Source organism: Rhinolophus ferrumequinum, chromosome X (assembly GCF_004115265.2).
Source record: "Rhinolophus ferrumequinum isolate MPI-CBG mRhiFer1 chromosome X, mRhiFer1_v1.p, whole genome shotgun sequence".
NCBI classification, from domain to species: domain Eukaryota; kingdom Metazoa; phylum Chordata; class Mammalia; order Chiroptera; family Rhinolophidae; genus Rhinolophus; species Rhinolophus ferrumequinum.
The window spans coordinates 107,564,946-107,590,866 of NC_046284.1; the positions used below are offsets into that span (position 1 = coordinate 107,564,946).

At 39.9% G+C, this 25,921-nt stretch overlaps 1 protein-coding gene across 2 annotated transcripts in view; it reads right to left on the minus strand.

Moving 5' to 3' along the window:
- Window positions 1-25,921, minus strand: part of PDK3 (pyruvate dehydrogenase kinase 3) — a 61,380-nt gene that overhangs the window by 28,343 nt on the left and 7,116 nt on the right. For both annotated transcript variants that reach the window (XM_033109541.1, XM_033109533.1), the window contains exons 2-5: window positions 10,319-10,460; window positions 6,675-6,746; window positions 2,822-3,006; window positions 1,002-1,091 (exon numbers count right to left, since the gene is read on the minus strand). In XM_033109541.1, coding sequence (XP_032965432.1) covers window positions 1,002-1,091; window positions 2,822-3,006; window positions 6,675-6,746; window positions 10,319-10,460 — 489 coding nt within the window. The remainder of the gene's footprint in view (window positions 1-1,001; window positions 1,092-2,821; window positions 3,007-6,674; window positions 6,747-10,318; window positions 10,461-25,921) is intronic.

Below are 25,921 nucleotides of genomic sequence, written 5' to 3' on the forward strand. Positions count from 1 at the left end.
CCAGGGTCAACAAATAGCACAGGTTTTCCTTAGCGATGGCTGCTGAAGGTGTGGTCTGTTCTCCTCCTGGGGAGGCTGCGCACACTGGGCCTCTCCTTTGGACCTCTACCTCCAGCAGCAAAGGTCACTCTGCTTAAGGTGGGCTTGAGAGCTTTGCCACAGAGACTAGGCCCTCTTCTGCCTCCTACTCACTTAGCTCCACAGTTCAGAAAAAGTCTGAGCAACAAAGACCCTTGATGAAGACCAGGAGAGCTGTGGTCCTGAGAACTTTTAAGTGTGTGTTTACAGGAGGGAGAGGAGAGCCACAGTAGGAGATATAACCCTGGGAAGGGACCCTTTGGGAATCGGAGGCTCCAGAGAGTGACCTTAATACTGAAGAAAACTGAAAAGGTCTGGAAACCTGGTGGATGACTTGTGACCAGGAAGGCTTTCTGGCACCAGCATCTCTCTTAAATTAATAATGAAGAAACTGCCATTCAGATTGGAATTCCCCGGGCACTAGGGACTTATGGATCTAGGGGCTCTGTCCTACCCCAAGGCTACTGGGACAGTGTCTAGCTTGATGTGCAGTGACCTCATGAAGCCCATGTGCCATGTAGACTCTAAAGCCTGGGGTGCACATCAGAAAGATGTTTACATTTTATAAACACATGAATTCACCCCAATCTTATAACAAGGATTTGCATTCTCTGAAATTTTCAGATAATGGTGGCAATCAAAACTTAGAATCTGTTTATTTAAGCTGACAAATGTGTATGGTTTAAGATAGAACTACAAGTAAAAGCCTAGTTAATGAAGCAGAAACTCCTATTTTGAGCATTACGAATCTTTTCCTGAACTGCCTAGAAAGACTGATACATATTCGCATCAAGTGGCTTGGGCCCAGAGTGGCCTGATGACTCAGCAAACAACTTAGCAACATCACCCTATGGCCAGGCTGCCTCAATTACATCTCAATCCTATCTGAACTACAACCATTCACACTACAGTGGTCTCCTTACCTTTCACTACATCAGCCACGTTGCAGGTGGGATCGATACTTCCGATGTGTTTAGGATGAGCAGGATTGGTGTCATCACCAAACAGCAGCGCTAAACAAACACAAAAGGGAAGGGAGAGATTACAAACAAAGCAGGCTGGGATGGTCAAGCAGAGAAATACTGAGGTGTATAAGTTTTGAAAGGATTCTGTTATTTGCAAGAATCATTTTAGCATTCACAGTGACTTAAAGTAATAGAATATATACAATGATGGGTGATCAACTATGGGACAACGAAGGAGGAAGGACATGCTTTAAGATATGCCAGTAGCAGTTAGCAGGTCCTAAAGCAGTGACACACGCCAGATGTCCAACCCTTCCTTCCCGACCCATTGTGACATGGAGGAAAAAATTCCTTTCGTCCTTAGCCAAGTTTACCCACCTTCTCAGTATTACTGCAGACATTTATTCCAACATTCACTAAATATTTAGAAAACACAGTCTACACCATTAGGCCAGGCTTGCAAAGTGTCTTCACTGTGAACATTTCATTCCACCAGGGAGATTATTTTCCAATACTGCATACACAAACAGTATTTGTTCAAGTATTTTAAAAAGTACATGCAAATACTTTCATAACAACAAGATTAGCAAAATTTTACTCCTGAATAAAAGCGAAAAGGAACCCCAAAGAGAAAAGTAATCTGATTTGAAATTTTGTTTATGTATTTACTTATTAATTTATTCACTAGTATACTTACTTTAAAATCAAACAAAAATTGGGAATAATTTGGATTCCACAAAAAGAGAATGCTTAAATAAAATAGGGGAGATTTTAAGTTATAAAAAAATGACAAAAGTGGGTATTAGGCTAATCAATACATAAAGCTCCAAGTGATTGAGAGAAAAACAGAAGTGTACAAGCTTAGTCAATGACCTCGAAACATGTACACATATACGTAGACACATATATTTAGGTCAGAAAGAAATTGTAGTTATCTAAGCAATTTAGTTAAATAGTATTTAGGTGTGTGTTTTTTCCTTCAAATTTCCTATAAATTGTCATACAGTTCTATTTTTAAAAAGATATACATTTAGGACCAACCCACATTTAATAGTTGTATAACATTCATTTTTCCAAATAAAATTAGTAAAATGAAGATGCAGCGTCCATTTTGTGATTCCCCAAAGAGGATGATTTAGATTCTAGACATGTGGATGCTTTTTCATAAGAATGATGAAATTGGGCAAAGAGACAATGCTGAAAATTAGCCAAAAAGTTTTTTGTGGAGAGAATTTTAGTTATTTTTTTCTTATCTGCTTATCAGCCTGGAGAGTGAACTAAAACACTCAAGACGAGATTATGGTTTGACAATTCATTTAATCTGATTTCACTGATCACTGTGAAGTAAAAGATTGATTACTCATATTGTCAGCCTGCCAATTCAACATTCCCAGCACCAATGTTTTTAAAACCAAAAGGGAAAATACCTAACATCCTAGATAAAGACCAGAACACTCTCTGAGACACATGAAAGTATGCAGAGATGACAGCCCAGCTGCCATTAACGCTGGACCCTCCCCGCCACCAGGAATGTAACAGCAGAGGCTTAAAAGGCAGGCAGTGGTCCCGACTTCAATATGAATATTAGAAAAGCCTTTCAAGGATTCAACAAAAAATACTAATGAATAGCTCTTTAATAGCTAGGATTTACTTAGGAAAAAACTGAACTAGACAAAAATGCAGGTCTGTAAATTAAAAGTGAAGCAACAGAACAAAAAAACATTTGAGAGAAATCGCCCCAGTTACCATTTCAAAACTGGACCAAAACCGCAACTTACTGTGCTGGTTAATAAGCATGCGGAAGGAGATGCGGTTGGTATAAAACCGATCCAGAAAATACTGGATGTTACTGCTAATGAACGGATCGAACCCAAACTTCTCCTTGTATTCAATCACTCCTTGTGCCATTGTAGGAACCACATCATTGTGTCTATTTCTGACTTTAATCAGAACTTGCAGAAAACTGTGTGGGAGGAAAACAGAAGTGGTCAGTCTTTGTAACGCATGGCTGATGCATAAACTTCCCAGCTCCATCTCTGGTCTGCCAATATTTTTATGGGTAGAGACATCATTATCATTACAGGTTACAAGGAAGAACTCATGAGAAACTAAAGTATTACCTAAGTTTTTGCTTGAAACTTTCTACGGAAATTCTTCTTTCAGAGATACAAAAAGTAAAAGGTTCTAGTGGGGAAAAAAATGCTCAAATACCTTTTAAGGAATCCACTGACTTTTTGGATGAGTGATTACATATAATTCCAGAACATTATTATTTTCTGACAACATGAGGACAATCCAAACAAAATTTCCAAGGATCCATTAGGGAGTCTCAAAGCAACTGCTTCCATGAATAAATAATGTCAAACTTTTGAAGATTACAATTTTGAAATAAATTTCTCACAGTAGTAAAACATACTGATAAAATGTAGATATAACAAAGACAATTAAAACAAACCTCCTCAAGTATTATGGTATATTTTATAAAGATGCAGAGGGAAAATACATATATTAAGAATAGTAACTAAGAAGAAAAAGATGACTCAATGGAACCAAACAAAAAGCTCGGAACCAGGCCCAACGTTGAGTATGTGTATATAAAATTTAGCATATTGACAGAGTGACACTGCAAGTCAGTAGGGAAACAATCAAATTAGATGGGACAGCTGGCTAACAATTTAAGTCACATCCCAATTTCAAGCCGTAAGCCAAAAAGTGGCTTAAAAGATTTAGATTTAAAAGGTTAAATCACAGAAAAGATAAAAGAAAAGCAGGTGAGTAAAAATATATAACCTTGGAGTAAGGAAGGCTGTCTGTCCTAAGCTTAACACCAAAGGCAGAAACCATGAAGAAACAAATGACACAACTGTATAGAATTTCAGCAATTCTATAGGGACATACATTATAAAGTCAAAAAACAAAGTGAAAACTGGGAAAAATATATTTGCAAAAGTTATTCTCCTTAATAAAGGACAAGATGAGCACCCTAACAGAAAACTAGGCAAGGGATCTGGTGTCAATGGGAAATTTACCAGAGGAAATGCAAATGCCAAAAACTTCACCTTCACAAATAATAAAAGAAAAACAAACTAAACCAATGCAATCCTATTCTCCACTTACCCGACTGAAGAATGACCAGGGTCACCTAGAGTGTGGAAGCATAACTGATGCGTTTTGTGGGGCAATTTAACAACATATATCAAAAACCCAAAGAATGTCATTCTACTCCCAGGAACTGATCCCAGGAAAATAATGGGACAAGGGCAACAGCTGTATTTAAGAGCTGTTCTGTAGAGCACTGTTCATAGTCGCAAGAATATGACAAACCATTCTAAACCCCAATGATAGGAGGTTGAATCCCATGACTTATCTGTAGATGGACCGCTATGAAACTACTACTAATGGTGTAGATCTGTAATGTCGACACTGTTATGTTTGTAAAAAATATTTTATACTTACAGAAATACCAGGGGTGCCAAAAAATGTATATGCATGACTTGTATTCATCTTTTGTTATCGGTATATATTGAGTATCACAATTTGAATACAGTTTTTTCCTTTCTTAAAATGTGTATAGATTTTTTTGGCACCCTCTGTATGTGTGCCTAGTTAAAAGTATGGATGGAAGAAAAATGTGAACAGCAGTTGTCCCCTGGCAGTGCAGTGGAAATTTGGAGTGACTTTCTTTTTACTTATCCGAATAGTCTTATTTTTCTCAATGATGAAGTATTTCTGCAACAAATACATACAAAGACAGTAAAGATGAATAAATCAACTCTGAACTTTGGTCATAATTATTCACAAGAAATTTTATGGTGGACAAATTGTTCTTTACATAATGCTCTTTCCTGTGTATTTATCAACTAAATAGTACTAAAGTGAAACAATTCATTAGAGTTGACAAGTGCCTCAACTTATCTGAAGGGAGGACTTGCCTCAATGGCTCCATTCTCAGAATATTTCCCCAACCTCCTGGGGCTCTTCTAAATGTTATCATGATACAAACATGCATGTCCTCCAAGCTACTTTCACTGCACATAAATGATTTCCCTGCCCATAACTCCTATATAACCTCTCACTGAATAGAAAAGTCTACTGCTATGAGTCAAATGACTCACTCACCGTTCACTCCTTCTTTTACCATAAGCATCATGCTTCTAAAATCCCAACTATGTTAGCTAGCTGCGTGAACCTGGGCAAGTTACCGAAACTAACTGAGTGAGAGCTATTATCATTATGATCTTGTGCACACTGGATCCAGCATTTGGCAGTTTACAAAGCCGGCTCACATCCATAAATTGCATCGGAGTGACAACCGGTTCCAGAAACTGAGACAGGACTCTGGGAACCACACAGCAGAAACTTATTATCATCTACTTCCCCAAATCTATATCCTAAAATTTGTCAGGCCTAACTTTTAGGATCTCAGCCAAACAAACTGTTACTAGCTAATGACTTTTGAGAAAACAAAGCTTCTGGATTTGATTCACCTAATTTTAATATCTTAAATGACAGCAAGAGCTGATAGCAAAGAAAACACTGCATCTGGGGCTCTAAGCCAATGCTTCCCTTCCACACTTCACAGATCCATTACACAAAACAAAGTAGAAAACAGGTCAGGAGTTTTTTCCCCTTTGTATTTTAATTTACAACTAAACTTAAGCTAGCTACTCATGGCTCAAACCAGCAGTTCTGGCAGTACGGTACACTGTAAAGAGTAACATACAAAAGAAAAGAAAACATGGTTTACAGATCCAGTTCTGCTACTAACTCATGTTAGGATCTTGGGCAAGTCACCTCACACCTGTGACCTCAGTTTCCTTATCTGGGAATGAGAGGGCTGGGTTAAATGTCTCAAGCCAAGGTCTTGTATAACATGGTGTTTCTCTAGTTCTTTTTATGGAACACCTATATGGCAGGTGTTCAGTCTCAACAATTGTGTGGACCAGGTTTCTACTTAGAAAGAAATTCCTCAGCACAACAGGCTTGCCATATGCATTCACTCATGTGTACATGAAACAGGAAGAAAGTAATGTGAAGGGGATACTTAATTTCTCTTGGGGGAAAAAACAGGCTCAGAGCTAAGGTTAGTGTTTTCTGGTTAAATGAAAAGCAGAAACATTTTCCATCTGTATGAGAATTTAGCAGTCTTTGGGCATAAAAGCAGCAATAGAATTCAGGTTGTTATATAAAAAGCATATTCTTTGCAGCTTCTCAAAAAAAAAAACCATTATAGTTTTTCCAAGCTCTAATGTAATGCGTTGAAAATTTTTTTAAAAATTGTAAAGGACTGAGTAGATAAATTCATGTATATACAGAGGCCACTGCATTCTCAAAACGACCACTGGGTGGAACATTTACTGCAATATTTATAGTGAGTCCCCAGGAGTGTAAAAGCATTAAGAATTAGATCATGAAGCATAATTTGAAGTGTCAGTATTCCTTTTGCACGATGTTTAATTCTTAACTCAAATTTTTTTTTACAAAAATGCAATGTTGAGTCACTACCCATTAAGAAACCTAATGCTTTTGTCCAAATTATACTTCTTGGTTCTTAAAGATATGAGTTCCATTTACCAAAACATTTTTTACCTAGATCTTTTCACTTTCAGGTAGGTTGGGTACCATACTTACTTATCCAAGACCTGTTGATCCTCAGGGCTCTTATTTTCATACTCCAGAAGTTCAAGGAAGCTCTGCATATACCTGAAAAAGAAGAGTTACCGTGTTAGTTGCCTACCCAACACCCATTCCTCTTTGCCCTCTTCCTTAGAGGACCCCAAATTTTTACTCGGGTACTCCTCCCATCTTTTCCCCCCTCCCATGCAGCTCAAGTGCTTCAGGGGAAGCTGATGCTACGCAAAGCTCCTGGGTGGCCCAACTTTTCTCTAAGTAATCCTATTTCTCTCGTCACTGATTCCTAATTAGTCCGATAGTCCAGGTCTAAGCCTGTCACTGCGGTGCATATCGCTGACCACAGAGATTGGCTCAGTAATGGGCACACTGCCTCAGTTCAAACCAGTAAGCTAAGCAAGAAGGCTTGCTGAAGTCCTTGGGAGAGAAGTCAATTTGCTCTGTGTTTGTACTGTGTGCTATGTGGATGGGAAGCCTGGAACTGCTGCAGCTATTCTGTCACCAGGAGGAAATCCAGTCTGATGATGAAACCGACACCACGGAAAGCAGGGCTTTGATAAACTCATGAATCTCTGAATCAAACCAATACCAAAAGCTGATCCTATGGCTGGATCTTACAGTTACGCAAGCCAATTTATTGTTTAAGTCAGATTTAGTTAGATTTTCTGCTGCTTACAAACATATCCTAATTGATACACCAAGTCTATAGTTTGATTACCCAGAAGAGTGCATAGATATCGTCAGAAGCACATGTGTGACACTGAGGTGCATGCAAAGAACTTAGAAACTAGAAATAAAGAAGGTTCCTTCTCAGAATTAAACCTTTAGCCCTCAGAAACAGCTTCGGAATCAAGAATAGCTACATGTCTCAATCAGGGCCAGTATAAGACATGATGTGGCCAACATAAAGATCTAGAAAACCTGCCAGAAAAATGGGATTTACTGTGACAGCTACATCCAGACAGGACCTGCTGGATCTGGTGGGGATTCAGAGATTCCAATTACTCAGAGGTCTGTGATCTCTGCTTTGGGTCTTAACACGTCCTGAAAGTATTATCCCTTATTCTAATTAGGTCTAACAATTAATTACCACTAATCCTACTAGCCAGCTTTGGATAGCGGATGAGCATACTTAAGTAACTAAAAATGACTCTTAAGCACATAAACACATAGACAGAAATGATGTTTTTTGTCATTCAGCCTCACTGAACTTTGTGATAATGCATGATACTGAAGTATGTTCGTCTTTGGGTATATTTTTTTTTAAAGTCTCTGGGCAGATAAGGCTATGGGTTAGATATTGTTAAAATCATCAGGTCAAACCACCCTGGGAGAACAGCCATCCGTGGTGAGGCCCTCTGCCCTGCCACATGCCAGCAGAATTTTAGGCGGGTATCCTGTCCTTCCCAAAGGGGATAGTTCACTGAAAGAGCAAAGTCATCAACAGAGAGGAGGCAAAGGTGATGCCAAGCTTCCTAGCCTGAAAGTCGAGGACAAGGAGAACATGCTCTGACTGAGGTGGGGTTTACGGCCTGTTACGTGTAAGAGTGCTTTTAAGAGGGAAAGGAAATGACAGCTAAGCACAATGCATGATCCTGAATTGGATTCCTAAATGGCGGGGGGGGGGAGGCTACCAAAAAAAAAAGCACCATTAGGATAATTAATGAAATGAGAACAAGTTCTACATATTAGCAGATATTACTGGATCAATGCCAAATTCCCAAATTTGACGATCATACTGTGATTTTCGAAGAGTTGTTCTAAGGAAATACATACTAAAGTACGTATGGGGGTAAAGGGGCCTGAGGTCTACCACGAGCCCTATGGTTCAGGAAAAAATTAACGTGTGCATGTATTACACATGTGGGTACCATATATGTATGTGTGGAATATCATATATATATGTCCGTACATTCTCACAGAGAGAGTATGAGTGAGAATGATAGAACAAATGTTACCAAGTCGTGAATCTGGGTGAAGGCACGCATATGGGAATTCTTGCTGCTAGTTGTGCGAACCCTTCTGTTAAGTAGGGAATTATGTCAAAACTGAATGTTTAAAAAAAGGGAAGAAAAGACATGTATGTGTTTGGAACGGCTATGAAAGAGGAATGGTGAGGAGAGACAAAAAGAGCTGACACAGTATTTGAGTTTATACTTTGCCAGGAATTCACTTTGAAGCCCCTGAAGTCACTTTACATTAAGTGAAAGTAAATGTTTCGCTGTCACTGCCACCAAGACCAGGGGACTTGAAAGTCCTCCAGCCTGCCTAGAATCCCTACCCCAGTGGCCCCCAGAGTGCTTATATACTTTCTGCTGGAACTCTCTAACGATGGCCTTGGGGCCATGACGAAGTCTCACGCAAACAAGTTCTTGCTGCTCTTTCTGAAACAACCTATGGATTTAGGGTAGAAAGCATCTCTGAGATGGAAGTCAGTCACCATCTCTGGGCTCTCCTGGGTTCCAGGGCCCCTGTGCCTCCCACCGTGAGGAGCTGCCGCTGGGGCAGGGCCTGCTCACTGTATCTGTAAGACCACCCAACAGAATGTTTCGCAGACGATTCATTCTCAGCCCTAAGAATGTACGATAATTAACATTATGGCGGTATGTCTAGTGAATGGCCATTCTCTTTCAGCAGCCTGGCCTCCACTAACCCTCTAAAACGCAAGCTAACTAATAGTTTCATGCTCCTGGTATCTGTCCACATCACTTTCTGCCCCTAAAATGCTCTCCCTGTGCCTGTCAATTCCACCCACTCACGGAGGGGCAGTGCAAAGCCACAGCTGGCACCGCTTCCCCAGGCATCCACAGCACCTCCTCTGTCCTGGCTTGAGAGCATTTTCCGCATCTAGCCTCCCAAACTCCTCCAGCTTTCTCCACAGTGACTTCTACCTTGCTTTTTATAATACAGAGAGACATGCAAGTGTTTCTCGAATATACGCAAATCCCTTTCTAAAAATACACCGCCTGCTCTTATGTCCTACCACTCACCAACCTCACCCTGCTTACCTAGTAGGTAGTATACTCACAAACGCAACTTGCCCAAGTAAATCACACATGCTTTAAGTATCAGAGCTATACCGGATTGAACTTTAAGTTATACTGTTAAGATTTTTCATACTTTTCACAGGGCAAAGGCAGCACAGCAGCACTGATGTTTTTCCAGTCTGAGGTCCCTTTAAAGGAGTTCATTGTTCTAAAAGAAGTACTGTCTCCGAGGAACTTCTTTAAAAACAACAAAAGGAGCATGGCTGAGACTTGAGTGAAGCAGCATCTCCCATCTAAAGGACTGCAGACCTGCTCACGTGGGTCGTTGCATTGCTGTTCCTTTCTATTTGTCTGTACTTTCCCATTTGTTTTCAATCAGCAATCACTTTCATAACCAGAAAAATCAAATTTGAAAAGGCAAGAAAGTGTCTATTACCATTTAGAAGTATTTTCATTTTAATTGCCAGATTAAATTAGCTGAGTTTCATTTAAATTGCCAGTTAAAGAAAAAACAACTTTTAATTGCCTGGAAAACCCGGCTATCCCGACTGACTCATTCCTACACAAGCAGTACATGTACTTTTAGGGAAACGGTCCCAATGCCAAATGTTCAGAGCATCATGGGAACACCCATTTGAAGCCACATTATTTACTTACCAACTCTGAACCAACCCCACAGAAGGGCGGTTAAGCAAATTATCCGGCAGAAGGTTAACTTCTCTCATTGTGTTAGCCAGTCTCACAGGAAGCTCCTTTCGCAGAAACATGTATGAAGTTTTCTCACACGCATTATCTCTCCCTATTAAGAGATTAAAGATGTTCCATGATTTACAATTTAACAGATGGAATAATAAATGTTCCCATGGTAGCACAGTTACCGGTTGGGAAGAAAAAATTAAATAATCCTGCAGTCCCTAGTTAAATTTTTATCCTCCGAAATAGCAAGTTTAAGAAAATAATTTAATTAGAATAGAAAAAGGACATGGATTTCAAGAGGCGACCTTGAAAGCAGCTTTTTTTTTTTTTTAACACAAATACGTTCCTGGTGTTACCAGTAGCAACATAAAAGTGACCTGGGATCTAATCTGAATTTGTTTGGAAATAAACACTGTGGGAAAACTGCCAAGTAAAAAAGTAGGAGAACATGTAAATCCACTCCTGTTCAGAGAGGTTTCCAGAAGGCAACAGATCCATTCACTCTACAACTACTCACCTACTGTGAACTGAGATTTGCTTCAAATGTGTTTCTTAAGGGACCAGAGCTCTGTCACTCAGGCAAGCAGCTCCAGACCCCACCTCTGACCAAGACACAGGAACTCAGGACGGGCCAGAGAAACCAGCTCACAGGTGTGCTCAGAAGCAGAGTGGCTACCATGGCACGTGACAGGGTAAGACACTGCTGACGATAAAGGCAGAGGCCAGGGAATCTGCAGTTGATTGCTCTGAGTTGGTTGTGCATACAATTTACATAACACGGACACAGTGAGAGAAAAGGTACCTGCCACCTGAAGGAGGAAACCTGAACCCCTTCCCAGGCTGCCATGTGAGCTGAGTAGTTTTCCAGGACTGGCCCAGTCCCCAGTCTCTCAGCCCTGCTGTAAACCGGACAATGATTGGGGGACGGAGGTCATGATAGAAAGGACATGAGCTTTGGGGACAGAAATGTGCTCCAGCCCTAACTCCTCTACTTTCGGGGTGGGACACCGTTAGTAAACTTCTTAACCTCTCTGAGTTTCACTTGTCTTAATCTGTAAAATGGGGCTGAAACTTCAGTTTTTGTAAAGACTGTGATGACGTGTGCAGAGCCTGAATCAGAGTAAGTGTTCAATAAACATTAGTCCTTCTTCTGAGCTCTGGGATACTCATGGGACCCTCCCAACTCCCTCATACTCAATAGACCTTCCTGGGGCTCCATATGCCCTGGAGGCTGTTGGGAAATGGGCAACCTCGGGGCCAGGCCCAGAAAGACGGGAAGCTCATCTAACAATTGTCTCCTCATTCTTCCAAATGCAATAAAGGCAGCAAATTAGAGATGGAGAAGTAAATCCAATTTTCTAACACTTCCAGCCAAGTTCTGCTTTATTCCTTCCCTCTCCCCACCAAATAAGACCAGAAATAAAAGAACCCACTTTTGAATCATCTGCAGAACCTTTCTTCCTCCCCCCCATTGACACTTCACCCCTCTTCTCCATTTTCAAAAGTGTTACAACAAAAGATTAGTCTTCAACAATCCACCCCTTACTTCCCTCATACTGAGTATACTGAGGGCCTTCGGTAAATCTTTAACTAATCAAGGATTCTATCTTTCACTTTTCCCTTAAGGGAAATACTCCAAGAAAGGAAGAAGGGTGTAATTCTCAGCAATGACCTTCCAAACTCTTACTCCATATACATTCATTTGGCCTTAGAAGATTAACCGTTAAAATGACTCTGGTTGCATTGATTCAGATAACATATATCATTCCTAAAAAGCTTTATACAATTTTTGTAGGTGAATCATTTTAAATGCATTTCAAATGCTGATATTTATAAACTCTTAGTGAATCTCATTATAAAATGAAAGTCCTATTATCTAAGCTAAAATGAACGTCTACGTCTTCACATACCAGGAGAATTACTTTGCACCCTCATTAAACAGAAAGGACATTTCTTTTTAAAGCACAAAAGAAATGTTGACATTCTCCCTGTAGGAAAGGAAGTTAGGGGGTGGAGAAGGAGAGGAAGGACCTTGTGCTGTTGAACTGGAACTGGGAGTATCAGTATGAACTCAGGATTTGAAAACATTAGCTGAGTTTTGGGGGTAGAGAAAGTTTCCGTGCTTAAATGTCCACGTCCACAGCATATTTGGAGCAGCAAATTAGAAGCACAGGGCTGGGATGAAGAGGGAGGGCCATGAGAAGTGAGAGTGGGCTGGCAGGTACGGGTGGCAAGGGTCGGTCAGGCCCACATCTGCTCTGGAAACCCACATGGCTAACTGGTTTCAGAATGTAAAGGTTTTCAGATTTCAGTCAAGTAAAAAGGAGGACGTGCATCCACTGTGTAATACGGTCATTATAGAGACACAACATAGCTGCAGTGAAATCTGCGCATTTCCACTAAGCAGGACAAAGACCATGGCCTCAAGTCAGGTCGGATCAGGTTTTGCCACGCAATGAGCACCAAAGGTACAAAAAACAAACTTCAACTTTTAGAGCTCTTTGGACTTCAGAATTCAGATACAAGACAGCGGTCCTGCAGCACAGTAAAACCGAGGTCAAGTGCCGAAGGCATACTTGGGTTTGAATCCTGACTCGAGCACCCACAAGCTTCATGAACGTGGCCAAGTTTCATTACAATTCTAAGCCTCGTGTTGCCATCTATAAAATAAGAACAGTACTTGCTCGTGGATAGGAAGAATTAACATTGTTAAAATGCCCATACTACCCAAAGCAATCTACAGATTCAGTACAATCCCTATCAAAATACCAATGGCATTCTTCACAGAACAAGAACAAATAATCTTAAAATTTATATGAACCCACAAAAGTCCCCGAATAGCCACAGAAATCTTCAGAAGGAAGAACAAAATTGGAGGTATCACGCTGTATGATATCAAACTATACTACAAGGCTGTGGTAATCAAAACAGCACAGTCCTGGCATAAAAACAGGCATACAGATCAATGGAACTGAATAGAGAGCCCAGAAATAAATCTATGCCTACATGGTCTATACCTATATGATCATGTAATGTATGACAAAGGAGACAAGAACATACAATGGGGTAAAGACAGTCTATTCAATAGATGGTGCTGGGAAAACTGGACAGATTCATGCAAAAAATGAAACTGGACCACCTTCTTACTCCATATACAAGAATAAACTCAAAATGGGTTAAAGACTTAAATATAAGACCTGAAACCATAAAACTCCTAGAAGGAAATATAGGCAGTAAACTCTGTGACATTGTTCTTAGTGATATTTTTTTGATATATGTCCTCGGGCAAGGAAAACAAAAGAAAAAGTAAATGTGGTGGGACTACATCAAACTAAAAAGTTTTTGCACAGCAAAGGAAACCAAACAAAACCAAAAGACGTCCTACGGAATGGGAGAAAATATTTGCCAATGATACATCCAATAAGGGATTAATATCCAAAATGTATAAAGAACTCATACAACTTCACACCAAAAATACAAACAATCCAATTAACAAATGGGCAGAGAACCTGAATAGACATTTTTCAAAAGAGGACATACAGATGCCAATAGACATATGAAAAGCTGCTCAACCTCACTAATCATCGGGGAAATGCAAATTAAAACCATAAAGAGATATCGCCTCACACCTGGTCAGAATGGCATCATCAATAAATCAACAAACAATAAGTATTGGCGAGGATGAGGAGAAAAGGGAACCCTTGTACACTGTTGATGAGATTGCAAATTGGTGCAGCCACTATAAAAAACAGTATGCAGGTTCCTCAAAAAAATTAAAAAGAGAACTACCTTATGACCCAGCAATTCCACTTCTGGGTATTTATATGAAGAAATCCAAAACACTAATTCGAAAAGATATATGCACCATGTTTATTGCAGCACTATTTACAACAGCCAAGATATGGAAGCAACCTAAGCATCCACTGATAGACAAATGGATAAATACAATGGGATATTATTCAGCCAAAAGAATGAAATCTTACCATTTGCAACAACATGGATGGACCCAGATATTATTATGCTAAGTGAAATAAGTCAGACAGAGAAATACAAACACCGTATGATCTCACTTACATGGAATCTGAAAAAAAAACAAATAAATGAACAAACAAAAACTCATAGATTCAGAGAACAAATTGATCACCACCAGATGGAAGGGGGTTTAGAGGATGGGTGGAAAAGGTGAAGGGATTAGGAAGTACAAATCGCCAGTTATAAAAATAGTCACAGGCCTGTAGAGTACAGTATAGGGAATATAATCAATAATATTGTAATAACTATGTATGGTGTCTAGTGGGTACTAGACTTATTGGGGTGATCACTTCCTAAGGTATATAGAAGAATAATCACTATGTTGTACATCTGAACTAATACTGTATGTCAAGTGTAATTGAAATTTTTTTTAAAAAGAAAAAAAACAGTACCTATTTCGTAGAGGCTATGGTGATGTTTAAAAAGTGTTTAACACTTAACATTAACAAGTTCTTAAAATGTGAAAGAGGGGCTCATTAAACAGCAACCATTAACTGCGCCAATGATGATAAAGTGAAACAGCCTGAGGCCACGTGTGCCAGATCAAATAGGCTGGTACCTGCTGAGCCCTGAGAGCGTGACTGTGCGACGCTGTGCTCACTTGATGATTCCACGTAATTAAAAAAGTATTAAAAAGGATTAAAGTGTGTTCCGTGTCCCTATCCACCACTTCTATTTATTTTAAAATGAAAAGGCTTGATGCTTACATTGGTCAACTCTGCCCTAACTAGAAAACTCAACCAGTCAATGGCATGGTCTAAGGACCAAATTTCAGGAAGCATTTATGTTAGTCTTCTTGGATTTATCGACCTTCTCTAAAGTGGCAGAAAAAGAAACTTTATTTGTCTCTACCTGTATCCCTCATGGCACCGATCAGAGTACCTCTCCTATCGTAGCTTCTCAATGATTTACTGGAAGAATACATAATACTTTCAGAAGTTTGTATTTTTAAAAGAGTACCTAAAAAATTTCAGGTTTTGCCTCCTACATTTTAATTTAGCTCTTGAGATGAATTCTTTGTACTCATACCTTAATTATACATTAGCTCAAACAGGGGGATAAGCCTTTTTTAGATAATGAGCGAACCTAAAAATAAATATGGAGTCCCTGACTTTTTTTTAACCTTTCTGTAGTTTTCCTCATATAAGTTGAAAGCATTTTATCCTGTGTATTAATGCTGGAAACTCAGTTTAAATCAAGGGGTTCCAATAATCTTTTTTTTAGGAAACTTACCCCCCCAAAAAAACACCTTTTGGCTTTAATTGAATGTCCTCTCAAAAGGGTTCTGTTTTTATAAGTCTTCTGGCATATTGAGTATTTTCCAGTTATTCTTTCCAGTTATTTGACTTCATTTTTTCCCACTTGCATGGCTTTTCTACATTCCTTAATTTTGATTTTCTATTTTTGTTCTGCATTTTTCTATATACTTCATCTTACTCAAATTTACCAATTAAATTATTCCTCGGTATCAGTTCAGAAGATGACAACGAAGGAGTGGGTGAGGGGCATGGAAAATTCTGACTAGTGAACACAAATTAGTCACTGGCTTTAATACACTCATGTGTATTTCTTCACTTGTTCTTCCTCATTTGATGACTCTTTCATTCTCCTCTGTTTTCTGTTTGTTTTTCATACTTTGCCCTTTCATTGAGAAGTTGGAGACAGTCAACCACATTTGCAAAAGATATGATTTGCTTTGTCTAGAAAGGTTCCGAATAGCTTTCCATTCACTGAGACATAAGATGAATAGACACAGAAACACGAACGACTTTGGATTTAATGCAGGGAGCCCCTCACTGCCGGTCACCATAAGAAAAGAGCATTTGACTAGCCTTCTGAGAACAAGAGTTCAGACTTATTATTCTTTATACCTGGTTTCCATAGTGGCCTGTATTTCCAGTGAATCTTTAATCCTCTTTTCAAATAATTTACAGGAAGCAGGAAAAAAACAATTATTTCTTCAGTTAGTGAAGTAACTTGATGATATAGCTTATAATTAAAGCAGAGGGCTGAGCATATCCCCCGCCCCGCCAAATGAAGTCTCCTGTGTGGATTACTTGAAGCTATCTTTGTCCACATCTTCCAGTTTTAACACTTGGTGGGGGATGGTTTGGGAGCGGTAGTAATGGGATCAGGGAGTGGAAAAGGAGAGCAACAAATGGAAAAATTGCTAGCAAGGCACCAAAAACCGGCAGAATGAATGATCAGCTTGTTCAGATAATGTTGCTTTTTCTATACTGTCAATTAAATGTTTGAATTTGCAATGTATTTTTACTATTTATTAACCGTTAAAATAGCTAAAATATAACCGAGAAAATAATATTTTTAGGGGCAGCTCTTTGATTTTCCTCCAGTTGTAATTATAAAATTTCAATCTTTTGAAAACATTGAATTTTGGAATAAGTAATTCTTGGACTTACCAGGGCTAACCAATGATTAATAGTCCTTCAAAGAAACAACCTGAAATGTGAATGGAGAGCTACTAAATGATTGTGGTGAACATCCTTCAAAAGAATCCCTTATATTTTTTGGCTTCATTTATAGTTTTATTTTATTTTTTTTTTTATACTTTTAAATATTTGTTTTACTTCCATGTCCAGAAGTACTATTTCACAGCCTGAGACGTTCAGTACTTTTCCTTTGTTTAGGAAAAGTTATTCCTGAATTTAAAAAGAGATCAAAATAGGTAACAGATTTTGGGTCTACCAAATTTGAGGCTGCACTCACTCTAGACCAGGTTTGAGTTTTATTATTAAAACTCAAAGGCTGGGGAAGTAACTACACGGTGGAGTGGGTGGGGCTGGAAGTAGCTGACCGCTTCAGAACGCATGAGTCTGACCCCACAAGCACTGCCTCTCCATGGGCTTCCTCGAAGCGTGAGGGCTTGGGCTAGTTGCAGGGCTTCGGGAAAGAAGGTGGAAGCTGCAGGGCCTTTAATGACCCAGCCTCGGATGTCACACAACTAGCCCCCTGCTGCCCTAGTCAACTGGTCAAAGCAGCCACAGCCCACCCACACTCCAGGGGAAGGGGACAAGACTCCCTCTCTTGATGGAGGGTTAGCAAGGGCACATCGTATAAAAGCATCATCACGGCCATCTTTGGAAAATGACAGCTGCCCTAAGATGTTCATGAGGAGGTGTAGAAGATGATTTATTTCTCAAATTACATTTTTAAGCACTCTTATATTGCCTGAATTTGTTTCCTCGGGGGTCATTTGTTGGCCATTTATTTATCTTAGTTTCTTTCTTTCTCACTGTGGCCTTCCCTCAGATGCTTGGCAATCCTTGCTTGTTCAGTCACATTTGAGAGTGAGGCAGCCTAAAGACTGACTACGTGAGCACCCCAAAGACCTGATTACGTTGGCTTTTTGGTGAGGGTCCTAACACCACACCAGCGTTCCTAATTCTCCTTAGTTCATTCAGGGTCTTTAGAGAAGAACCCCCTTTTTGCCCTTTACTTTGCCTACGGGTAACTGCCTGCCTAGTAATATTCCGATGGTCAAGGGTGGAGGGTGAGCCTTCTGTTTACAGACTTCCAGTTGATTCTACCTGTCGGTCCCAACCTCTCCCCCTGCATTACTGAGGTGGGAGCCTCTTCTGGGCTCTGCTACACCTAGTTCGGCAGCCTCCCTGACCACCATGCCTTCTGAGTACATTCTAGACCTGAGCTGTCCAGTAGAGGAGCCTTCAGCAATTAGGGGAAATTTGAATATTCAATTTTGTTATGCTATCAATGATAAATTCCCCAAGTGTGATGACCGTGTCATGGTTATTAGCAGACTACTCTTATGCTTAGGATATACGTAAGTACGAGGGGTAGTTATGATGTCTGCAACGTACTCTAAAATGGTTCAGCCCAGAAAACACGTATAGAGAAGGAGGGAGGGAGACAGGGACAGATGCATGGGGTGGGAAGGAGATGAAAAGCAAATACAGTAAGTCCTCATTTAATGTCACCGATCGGTTCTGTAACTTTAAGCGAAACTATGAAATAACAAAACCCATAGGCTAACTGATATAAACAAGAATTAGGTTCCTATGGCATCTCATCAATGTTATAAAACGAAACTCCATTATTTGAGGACCTGTTGTAGGAATCTAAAGGCTAGACATGAATGTTAACTATATTGTTCTTACAACTTTTCCTAAGGTCAGAAATTTTTCCAAATAAAGGTTTGGGAGGGACATCATTAAACAACCTCAATATTCAACAATGAGGGAATAATAAAAAAATTACAGTATTGCACATTTACATGGGGAAATATGCAGTCATCGAAAAGAGTTTTTAAGAAAATGCAGTCTTATAAAAAAGGTCTTCGTCTCACTAGAGCCAGTCTATTATTTAAAAAAAAAAAAAAAACAAAACCTAAAAAAGGTTTTCCGGTAACTAGAGCTAGTCTGTTATCTAAAAAACAGACAAAGAAACAAACAGCAAACCAAAAATCTCATACAGAATGTGCAGATCTTCCTGACGGGGTCTGAAGCCCAGGGTACAGACCTCCATGTAAGGATTTTTCTTGTTCTTACAGGAAAAGAGGTTACAGGGTGATTGTGGTGGGTCCTTAATTAAGGTGAGCAAAGGTTATGGATCTTCCCCTGCAGGACATCTGTGTCTGTGCTGAGGGAAAGTGAGTAATGTCCATTAGCGCCTTGATCCTCTCTTTAGAAATCCTGTTTGTTCACTTTTCTGAAATATATGTTCATAAACAGATTAGTGAGAAACCTGCCCCTCTCCGTACGCCAGATAAGGCCAAAGCAAGATGTAAATGAATTTCACTGTGGGCTCACCATTTGTGCCCTCCATTTGGGCAACCCCTCTGCCACTGCCCCCAGTCACTGACTTCTATATCCTGCGGGTCCCAGGATTTCTCAGAAAATGGGAAGAGTCCATTAGCATAATACCTGGCACACTGTAGGTGTTCACTATTTCCGGATTAGAACTGAAAATTAAAATACCTAGTAAATTTCAGTATAACCTTAATATAGCAAATCAAATTCAGTGGTTCAAGCTAACATTTGCTCGTAATGGGAGATTCCTCTTGTAGATAGATCCTTGTATTCTATATATTTGGTTAGGGGTATTGAATTCCTTAGTTAAGGGAAGAAGAGCTGAAAGGTAGATAGGAAAGTGATGATAAGGTGGCAGTAATTGGCAATACGGTGTGTTGGGCCAGAGAGTGGAGAGAACAGGCATGCACGTGCTCAGAACTGATATCACAAATAGAGCTTTGGCCAGCAGGAGCATGTGAGTAGCAACCAAAGCCAAAGCCACCACACCGATCCGTATCAACGTAGGATCTAGTCCTACGGTGGATGGTGAATTACAGGCTCTCTTGTTGTCATGGAAGCAGGAATAGTTAAGTAAAGGTCACACTGTATTCATCTTTGAGGTTAATTGAGGCAAAACGTTAACCATTACAGTGAACGAAAAGGATCCAAAACCAGTCATGCGCAAAGCACAAATGAGCTGAAAGTGCTATATGTTTCTTGGAAAACGATCAGTTTATATAGCTGGGACCTTCAGCCAACAAACTTTAAGATAATTAACATTCAAGGTTAAGAGCTGCCTATGCAGTTTTTATTCTTAGCAGGAGGCTGATTCATCCAGGAAATACTGTGTCACTAATTTCCCATAATAAATGCATAGCCAACATCTACTGAGTGCGTACCATGTGCCATGCATTGTACTGTGCAGCCTCAATGTCACCCGTGCAACAAGCCTGTGATTAGATGCTATCGTTTCCATTTTGCAGATAAGGACGCGGGAGTGTAGTGGAATTAAGTGATTAGCCCAAGCTCCCCCCATGATAGGCACCAGAAATCAAGACGTGAGTACAAGTCGACATATTCCCAGAGACAAAACTAGGCAGTCTAACGAGTGGTGGTGGTCCTCCGAAAAAAAATTGTTTCAGTGTAAGTAAATAAATAGGTACCAATCTGATAGTTCAGAAATGAGAAGACCATCAGAGTATGCAATTTCCTGATTGTCTAACCCAACAAATTTAGACGAAACCTCAGCATTACAAATACTCTTGTTTGCTAGAAAGAACTGCACTGGGGCAATGGTATATTATGTTGAAAGAAATGGCACATTATGTTGAATGAAAAATGCATAGGTTTAAAAGCTCAGTCTACCTGCATTTTTACTGGTTTTGCCACAATTAACTTTGCGTAGGCAAGATACTTGAATCATCTGAGCTTTACCATCTTCAGCCAAGAAATGGAAACATCTACTTCACCTGGATGTTGTGAGCATTATAGCTACATCTGCCCACTATGGTGTCTGCCAGAGAGTGGTACACAAAGGTGAGTGGCTTTCGCCTCCTAAAAACAGTAATTTCTGGTTCGCTTTGAAAGAGGCAGCCAAGATGTTACATCAACAACTAGCTGATGGTTTGGGAAGTCTGTTACTCAGGGCTTCTACTTTCCATGTGCGAAATTGGGAAGGTTGGACAGATGATCTCTGAGCTCAAGCTCCCACTGAATGGATCTAAGAGAAGATTTTAGGTTGTATCTCTACACTTGACAGTTCTTTATCCTACACCACCAACCTTGCGTAATATGTACATCCTGGAACAACTCTGGAAAGCACTGCTAGGAGTAGGCAGCCAAAGAAAGGAGCTAGAAATTCAGAAAAACACTATGTACACACATTTACATGTGTTCTCCTGTTTGTGCTCTCCACCCAGAGAGCCTCCAAGGGCATTGTGGATAAAGGACAATTCGGTTCACACCTCACACATTCCCATGAACCCACCCCTATTACACAAACCTTCAAGGGAGAGATAGGGACAGCAGGACAGCATGCCACAAACTCACAGAATTCATAAATCTTGGCATATAGCTCTTTGTTCATAGCTCTTGGGCCTGGGCAAAAACTTTACCAGATTTAACCTAGTTCTTAACTCTGGAAGCACAATCACCTGGGTAACTCAAAAATACCATGCCTAAACCCTACCCCCAGAAACTGATTTAATTGGCTTATGCAGGGGACAGGTGTCACTGGTTTTCATTGCTCCCCAGATGATTTTCATGAGCAGCCAGGACTGAGAACAATTGACTAGCATCTAATCACAAAAAATTTAACAAGGTAACAAATGAAAAGAACTCCTGAGGCTCAGACACTGGCTATTAAACACCCCAAGCTTTTCTGTTTACCCATGTGTTTTTAGTCTCTATTTTCATGTTTTGAGTTTTGTTTCAGCCTCTTAGGAAAGCGACCACGAACATCTTCATAATCTTTCAGCACTGTCAACTACTGTTTTTCTCTCTTTTTCAGATAATCTTCAAAACTACTGAACACATTCATGAAGGACATGGCTATACTTCAGGACATGGTGACTCTTGACAAGCTGTGACAGTGTACTGGCCGATCCTTTCCTCCAGTGTGCTTTGTGCCCACACTACCCCTCGCCCTTTCCCTCATTCTCAGCTGTAGAGTGGCTGTTAAGATGAGCAGAGGTGGTCCGATTCCTGGCTGTGCCACCTGCTGTACGTGTGAGTCATTTTCTTACCTGCCCTGAACCTCAGCTCCCCAATTTGTAAAATGGATATGACTGTGGTGAGAATCCCACTATATCATATTTTATACCAAGTGTTGATAAGTACTCAGTAAATGCTGGTTGACTCTATTGGATCTTTTTCAGTTTCCAGAGAGTCCACTGTAATTTCCCTCTTGAACTGCTTTACTGAAGCCAAGCTCAGGTTAAAGAGGCAGGAATGTAAGTACGGAGGTCCAAGACTACATGGAGGAGAACATGTCAAGGGCACCAACAAAAGAAGCGGTGCCCCTGTGTACGAAGGGCAATTTCTAGAGAAAGGGGGGCTCACTGTGCAGAAGCCGCTTAAGGGTTTGTTAGAAACGAAGTGCTCGCGAGCACATCACATTACCAGTACAGGACAAGTAAGATAGCACTTACCACTTTGCTTTCTATTGAATTTCAGAAGCAGGAGAAATTAACTAAATGTATACAAAATCCACAGTCAGGGACTGAGGAATATCTGCTACCAAGCGTATTCTTCTACCAGAACTTATCCAAGGAAATGTTCAGATAAAACCCTGAGTATGTTCTAGTCTATGAAAATGTTAACAATTTTTTGGAAAAAGATAATGTATATGACCAATTTCAAAGGGCCCTACTGTTTTCTGGTGAAAAACACAAGGGAAAATATTTAACTTCAGGTGTTCGGAAAATGTTAGAGAGAAACAGTAATTTGTTCCCAACAGTGAAACTAGTATATACTGACCTCCATGCCCCAGTAAGAAAGAAAGCAATCCTGGTCCAACTCAAATGGTCAAGTGGAATCCTAAGTCTAAGAATGAAAATAAAATCATGACTGTTTGGGTGATGCTTAGGGAAATAACCTACCATTGAGTTAGAACCCCGAATGTTCAACTAGAGGAAATATAAATATTGACCTGTGTAAATTTAATAGTTCACTGTAACTTTTGTGCCGTTCATTATGGCAGAAAGTATAATCTCAGTAAACATGAGACACTGACCAGGAAAAGGGGACTCCTTGAGGGACATGAAGGACACACTCAAACCCAGCTCTGCCACAAGGCCAAGTATGGAGGTGAACTGCCCCCACCTCCTGCCTTAAAGCAAAATGGGCCACTGAAGATGCTTCCAGGCTAGTTTCAATGAATGCCAGGTAACCCATCCACGGTCCCCTTAGCATATTTTCTATAAGTTAACTAATTTATCAAGAAGAGGAAGTGGGCAGGAACAGCAAGAATTTCTAAAAACCTAAGGCAATAAATAAGGGACTGCCCTCACCACATTTCAACACAAATTAAAGGCAAAAGTTAGCCTATGGTATTTAGTTCAAATCAGAAAAGTTGTCCTATTGAATAGAATCCACAAATATAAACTACTCTGTGAACTTAGTAGGTGATAAACAGAAACAAGAACAAAGAAAGATTTGAGGTCTTAATTATTGCTGTGCAACTGGACAAAACAGAGCAAAAGCAAGTTGGCTACAAAAATCCCATCAGAAATGGCAATAAATTCCAGGATTTAGTAGCAATTTACAAACAGCTAAAGGTGATAAATCTGACCATGATAAAAGCACTGTAAATGACTGAGTGTATAAAAACTCCGACTGTCCGCTAAATAAAAAAGAAACCAACATCCGGTGTTAACATACTCGTATGTAAACATATAGGGAAAAGCTAGAAGGCTGTCACAAAAAATGGACAGAAGAATTATAGGTGATATTCTTTGCAAATGCCTTTAATTGTTGCTTTGATAATTACTTTAGCAAAGCAGGGAACACTGGGAAACAATATTTACACAGCACAATAGCTTACTATGCCAAATAGACACAAGGAATTCATACAAACGATTAAAACTCCAGGTTCCAGATACTAAATGGTCAAGGGAACCTTACACACAACAAAATGCAGAGAATAAACCCACATGGGGAAAAATACAACTTTCAGTTTCTCTGTTACCCATTATACAATTAAAATCCTAAAACCTCATTTTGGCAGGACTGTGGAGAAACCAGTACTTTCAACTTTGGTGACAGCTCTGTAGGTTCAAGCTGTACAATCCCTCAAACCTTTCACATGGTGATTCCACTCAGGGCCACACACCCCATAGGTAAACAGCCCGGTTACCTAGAAAAGTCTTAGCTACCTCAAAAGTAACATTCCAGATAGCCAAGGTTTACTGTTACGAGCTTTATCATTTAAATGCAAATTAAGAGCAATCACTAGAGCAATCACTTCACGCTTCTTTAACAGGGGATTGAATTAACTTATACTAAAGGCCCGAAAACTTTCTGTAAATGGCCAGATGGTAAACATTTTTGGCTTTGTGGGTCAAACCGTCTCTGTGGCAACTACTCTGCTGTTGTGGAGGGACACAAGCCACACACAATATGTAACAAACGGGTGTGGCTGTGTTCCAGTATAATTTCATTTACAAAAATAAGTGTTTTCAAAACTTATAATGTAGAAAGAGAGAAGCCTAATGTAAACTATGGACTTTGGGCTGATAATGGGGGTCAGTGTGGGTGTGTAACAAATGTCCCACTCTGGTGGGGGGTGTTGACAGTGGGGGAGGCTGTATCAGAGGAAGGGAGTATATGTGGGAGCTCCCTGTACTTTCTGCCCAATTTTGCTGTGAACCTAAAACTATTCTTAAAGTCTATTAATTAAAAAAACAAAATAAAACAGGTAGCTGAGTGTCGGGCTATATAGTTTGACAACCAACCTATCTTAGACTACAGTATTCCTAAAACAAAAGGATTTGCCCAACTCTGAAATCAGATTATTGTGGAAGTAAAATAATTTAATATGCATATACAATATTTTAAAAGAGGAAAGCGGTGATATTTTCTGATTCCATCCTGTAACAAAACCAAGGTTTCCCAAATCTTGCCAACAGTCTGATCAATTTCGCAGCGTTTAATGAGAAGAAACCACTCAGTCATCACGAGGTCAGTAAGTGTGGCCATGTCTCCCCTTCAAAAGCACACAAAACGGCAAAGACATCAAAGGAAACCAGAGCTACACCTTTAGTGCCCAGAGCCTGATAAACCAGGTTATGCTGAAATCCAGCCCTATCAGAGCATTAAGGCCCCCAAAGGCCAATTCTTTCTTTAAATTTTAGATATTGATCAAGATGCATTAAGCCTCCTTAGATATCTTTACCCTAAATGATATTGTTCTCTTCCCTTTTAATTCTGAACAGTAGGCTTCTGTCTCCAAACAGGTTAGTCTAATTCTTGGCAACTCCACACAGCAGAAAAATCTTATGGCTTACAGACAAGGTGTGTCATGTACATATATGTAAAGTTACAAAATAAACACATGCGGACACAGAATGAGATTGTTTTTCCCTTTTCCTAGCACAATTAAAAAAAACAAAACAAAATTTGCATCTTCTCCAGAAACAAAATCACTGTCCTCCCCAGCCTTCAAGGAGCATAATAACTTAAAAACTTTTCGAAGAGCAGTCATTTGGAACCAAAGTCAACCTCTCAGTAGGTATCAGAACCCCAAAATACTTTCTAAAGGAAAACAGAGGCGGCTGAACCTCAAGTATAGTAAAAACAGGGAAACTGGCTGCTGCCCTTCTAATAGCTAAAGGCTCCAAGGTTCACAGAACCAGTGTGATTCTGGTAGAAATCTTTGCTGTGAAAAGAAGGCCGAGTTGTCAGACAACCTGCTTTCTGGTGGTTTTACTTGGGAGATGCTATATTTAAGTGTGGGGACATTAGAGAAGTTTAAATTTATATAACAACTGACTCGATTAAAGTGACATAATTGTTAATGACCTTTCTATGTTGTTAGTAATTGCCATTTATGGAATGCCTACTCTGTGCAGAGAGCAAACAGCTCAGGAGGCTGTGAGACATTACAAAGAGGGCCCACTCTCCCCCAAGAATAGTTTAGAATAAAATAACAGAAGCCAGGAGCAAAGGCCTTTAATAGCAAATGCAGCTACGTAAAAGACAAGTGCAAAGGAACTAGGAAATAAAACAAATAGGAAGTAAGTCTACGAGGAGGGGATAAAGCGAT